At 44.9% G+C, this 4962-nt stretch overlaps 1 protein-coding gene across 1 annotated transcript in view; it reads right to left on the reverse strand.

The window, feature by feature from the left end:
- The window catches only part of LOC112072086 (calcipressin-3-like), a 74054-nt gene that overhangs the window by 14468 nt on the left and 54624 nt on the right, over positions 1 to 4962 (reverse strand). Inside the window, exon 3 of the mRNA XM_024139500.2 lies at positions 4907 to 4922. Coding sequence (XP_023995268.1) covers positions 4907 to 4922 — 16 coding nt within the window. The remainder of the gene's footprint in view (positions 1 to 4906; positions 4923 to 4962) is intronic.

Raw genomic sequence — 4962 nt, forward strand, 5'->3', positions numbered from 1 at the left:
TATTACTTTGCAATCCAGGGTTCGGCCTCTCTCCTCGTCTCAAAACCCATTGGAGGAGAAGTTCAAAGGGGAGGAGACGAGGAAGGAAATGGCTGAAGTAAGAAACATGGTGGAAACTCCTTCTAGCTCAATGCTTTTACATTTGTTGGGGAGTTGTGTACGAGTGCACACTTCAGAAGAATGGACACAGTATGGCCGCACAGACAAGACTCCAAATGACACAGCGAAGCATTCTGAGAACTCGGTGACCTCTTGAACCATGTGACCCTACTGCCTTGTCTCCAGGAGAAAGAACACTCCCTGTTTGATATGGCTGGCATTTCTTAAAGGTCACCTCCTGACTGCAAACGCTAGCCCTTTACCTAGCAAGAGAGACAGGGACAGAGTATGCCCAATGCTAGCCCTTTCTCAACCCGACAGACAGTCACAGAGTATGTCCAACGCTAGCCCTTAACTCAGCATACAGACAGTCACGAGTATGTCCAACACTAGCCCTTAACTCAGCGATACAGACAGTCCCTGAGAATGGCCAATGCTAGCCCTTAACTCAGCCAGACAAACCAGCTCAGAGTGTGCACACACGCTAACCCTTAACTCATCCAGCCAGACAGACAGACAGACAGTCACAGAGTATGTCCAACACTAGCCTTACTCAGCGATACAGACAGTCCCTGAGAATGGCCAATGCTAGCCCTTAACTCAGCCAGACAAACCAGCTCAGAGTGGGCACAGCTAACCTTAACTCATCCAGCCAGACAGTCAGAGAGTATGGCCAATGCTAGCCCTTAACTCAGCCAGACAAACCAGCTCAGAGTGTGGCACACGCTAACCCTTAACTCATCCAGCCAGACAGTCAGAGAGTTGGCCAATGCTAGCCCTTAACTCAGTCAGACAGACAATTACAGAGTTTGGTCAATGCTAGCCCTTAACTCAGTCAGACAGACAATTACAGAGTATGGTCAATGCTAGCCCTTAACTCAGTCAACAGACAATTACAGAGTATGGTCAATGCTAGCCCTTACTCAGCCAGATTGACAGTCTCAGAGTATGGCATAGGAGTATGTGTGCCATAAGAGAGAGCCATTAAGAAACAGAATAGCGCTCATGTAACCGAAAGGTCGCTGATCTGAATCTCCGAGCCGACTAGGTGAAAAATCTGTCGATGTGCCCTTGAGCAAGGCACTTAACCCTAATTGCTCCTGTAAATCGCCCATGGATAAGAGCCTCTACTAAATTACTAAATTGTAAATATTGTAAGGATGAATCTCTTTTTCTGATACACATTCATACTTAGATAACCGTCCAGCATACTGCACAAAGAAATTGGATGTGTTTACGCTACTTGGTGCACTTTCTGGGATCTTCTGTCATCCTAGGATTCTCACAATAGCACAGCACATGGAGCTGTGAGCTCAGTTCAGATAACAGTGCCAGTAGATACATGCTATATGAGATTGTAGGGTGTGTGACTGTCAATATGTATGTATGTGTGTGTGTGTATGTATGTACTGACCTGGCCCAGCTTGGCCACCGCACACAGCAGGTCATAGTTGATACCAGGCGTGGCGTCTTCGCTCTGGCTCCAGCCCACGGGCGGCGAGGCAGGGGGCGAGATGAGGAACTGTTTGACGGGCGCAGGAGGAGCCAGTACGACTTGTCTATATCTCCCCAGATTCTGAACCTATAGAAGGTGGAGAGGAGAGGAGATGGAAGTGGACATGTCAAAATGGATGTCAGTGATAAACTGGGTCATGTTCATTTGGAATGGAAAATTTGAAAACGTTTAGCAACTGAAAATGTAACAGTCTAGGTAGTCCCTGCCTAGTTTGTTTTACTGTTTGCTCCTTGTATTTTTACTGTTTGACCCTGTCTCCACTTACCACCATAGACTTACCCCTATAGATCTTACCCTATAGACCCTTACCCTATAGACCCTTCCCCCATAGACTCTTATCCTATAGCCCGTACCCCTATAGACCCGTACCCCTATAGAGCTCTTTCCCTATATAACCTTTTCCTTAGACCCTATCCCCTATAGACTTTATCCTATAGACCCTTATCCCTATAACCTTACCTATACCCTTACCCCTATAGACTCTTATCCCTATAGACCCTTATCCCTATAGACCTTATCCCTATAGACCCTTCCCTATGAACCTTTCCTATAGACCCTTTCCCTATAGTTATACCTTGTTATTATAGACCTTACCCGTAGACTATTACCCCTATAGACCCTTATCACTATTAGACCCTTACCCGTAGACTATTACCCCTACAGACTCTTACCACTATAGGCTCTTCATGTAGATCTGAGAGGATTGGATCAGTATAATATATAAATGATCTTCCTGTTGGCTCCCTGGACTGAACACAATGTACTGGATTATATCTTAACACAAGCACACACTCTTGTCTGTTTATAGCGTCTCAGAACACACACGCTGAGTACACACCAGACAGGCATGCTGGATAGAACTGGATTATATGATTGACACACTAGCACACGACACACACACGACACACACTACACACACAACACAGGAACACAACACAACACACACGCATCATACCAGGGCTAGGATGAGGTGATGAGTGGTTGAGTGGCCCTACTTCTCAATGGAGAGAAACGAGTAGAAAATACGTATACATTCTCAATTGGGAGATACAGTGTATGTGATACCTGGGTGTGGGTTTAATGTGTATGTGGCGAGGTGGGGAGTGTGGTGTGTTTGCCTGAGTGGTGTTGTCTGTGGGGGACTAGCGAGGGGAGTGGAGAGGATAGCACTACTCTCAGTGATGGGAGGACACGGGTAGGAGAAATACCACTCATGGGCTGTGTCTGGTGTGTGTGGGTGGTGTGTGCGGTGTGGAGGTGAGTGAGTCCGCGGGGGTTGGGTCTCGGGATACTACAGTAGAGAATACCACTACATTCCTCATGGGTAGAGAGTAAGTGTGTGGGTGGTGTTGATGTGAGTGTCTACATTCTCAATGGGGAGACTACAGTATAGACTACCCTACCTTCTCAATGGGAAACTAGGTGTGTGTGTGTGTGTGTGGTGTGGTATACCATACAGTAGAGAAATACCACTACATTCTCAATGGGGAGACTATAGTAGAGAAATACCACTACAATCTCAATGGGGAGACTACAGTAGAGAAATACCACTACAATCTCAATGGGGAGACTACAGTAGAGAAATACCACTACAATCTCAATGGGGAGACTACAGTTGAGAAATACCACTACATTCTCAATGGGGAGACTACAGTAGAGAAATAGAGAAAGGATAAAAGTCTGCACACAAAAATGCTCCTCCCGAGTCCTTTGATTCAACCTGCACCACAAGTGCCTTCAGAAAGTGTTCAAACCCTTGACTTTTTCCACATTTTGTTGTGTTACAGCGTGAATTAAAAACAGATTCACCCATCTACACACAAGACCCCACAATGACACAGTGAAAACATTTTGTAAGAAATTTTAGCAAATGTATTGAAAATTAAATACAGAACTATCTCATTTACATAAGTATTCACACCCCTGAGTCAATACTTTTGTAGAAGCACCTTTGGCAGCAATTACAGTCTATAACAACCTTGCACACCTGGATTGCTCAATATTTGCATATTATTCTTTTCAAAATTCTTCAATCTCTGTCAAATTGATTGTTGGTCATTGCTAGACAATTTATTCAGATCTTGCCGTAGATGTTCAAGTAGATTTAAGTCAAAACTGTAACTCGGCCAGTCAGGAACATTCACTGTCTTCTTGGTAAGCAACTCCAGCATAGATTTGGCATTGTGTTTTAGGTTATTGTCCTGCTGAAAGGTGAATTCACCTCCCAGTGTCTGATGGAAAGCAGACTGAACCAAGTTTTCTTCTAGAATGTTGCCTGTGCTTAGCTCCATTCCATTGATTTTTTATCCTGAAAAACTCCCCAGTCCTTAACGATTACAAGCATACCCATAACATGATGCAACCACCACTATGCTTGAAAATATGGAGAATGGTACTCGGATTTGCCCCAAACATACACTACATGACCAAAAGTATGTGGACACCTGCTCCTCGAACATCTCATTCCAAAATTATGGGCTTTAATATGGAGTTGGTCCCCCCTTTCTTGCTATAACAGCCTACACTCTTCTGGGAAGGCTTTCCACTAGATGTTGGAACATTGCTGAGGGGACTTGCTTCCATTCAGCCACAAGAGCATTAGTGAGGTCGGGCACTGATGTTGGGCGATTAGGCCTGGCTCGCAGTCGGCGTTCCAATCATCCCAAAGGTGTTCGATGGGGTTGAGGTTAGGGCTCTGTGCAGGCCAGTCAAGTTCTTCCACACCGAGCTTGACAAACCATTTCTGTATGGACCTTGCTTTGTGCACAGGGCATTGTCATGCTGAAACAGGAAAGGGACTTCCCCAAAGTGTTACTGAGCTCTTCAGTGAGGCCATTCTACTGTCAATGTTTGTCTATGGAGATTGCATGGCCGTGTGCTCGATTTATACACCTGTCATTAAGGGTGTGGCTGAAATAGCTGAGTCCACTCATTTGAAGGGGTGTCCACATACTTGTGCATATATAGTGTAACACTGTATTCAGGACAAAAGGTGAATTGCTTTGCCACATTTTTTTGCAGTTTCACTTTAGTGCCTTGTTGCWAACAGGATGCATGTTTTGGAATATTTTATTCTGTACAGGCTTCCTTCTTTTCAATCTGTCAWTTAGGTTAGTATTGTGGAGTAKCTACTATGTTGTTGATCCATCCTCAGTTTCCTCCTATCAGATGTATTAACCTCTGTAACTGTTTTAAAGTCACCATTATGTAGTGGACTTCATTATATCCCAACGGCACACCGAAGTTATCAGGCATCACAAGACAATATACACCAAGGAAGAGCTCACTCACACTGGAGAAGTAGAGCCTTGAGCTGCTGGCTTGCCGTATGTGACTCGGTTCGTGGA

The sequence above is a fragment of the Salvelinus sp. IW2-2015 genome, unplaced genomic scaffold, assembly GCF_002910315.2.
Source record: "Salvelinus sp. IW2-2015 unplaced genomic scaffold, ASM291031v2 Un_scaffold1820, whole genome shotgun sequence".
Taxonomy (NCBI): Eukaryota; Metazoa; Chordata; class Actinopteri; order Salmoniformes; family Salmonidae; genus Salvelinus; species Salvelinus sp. IW2-2015.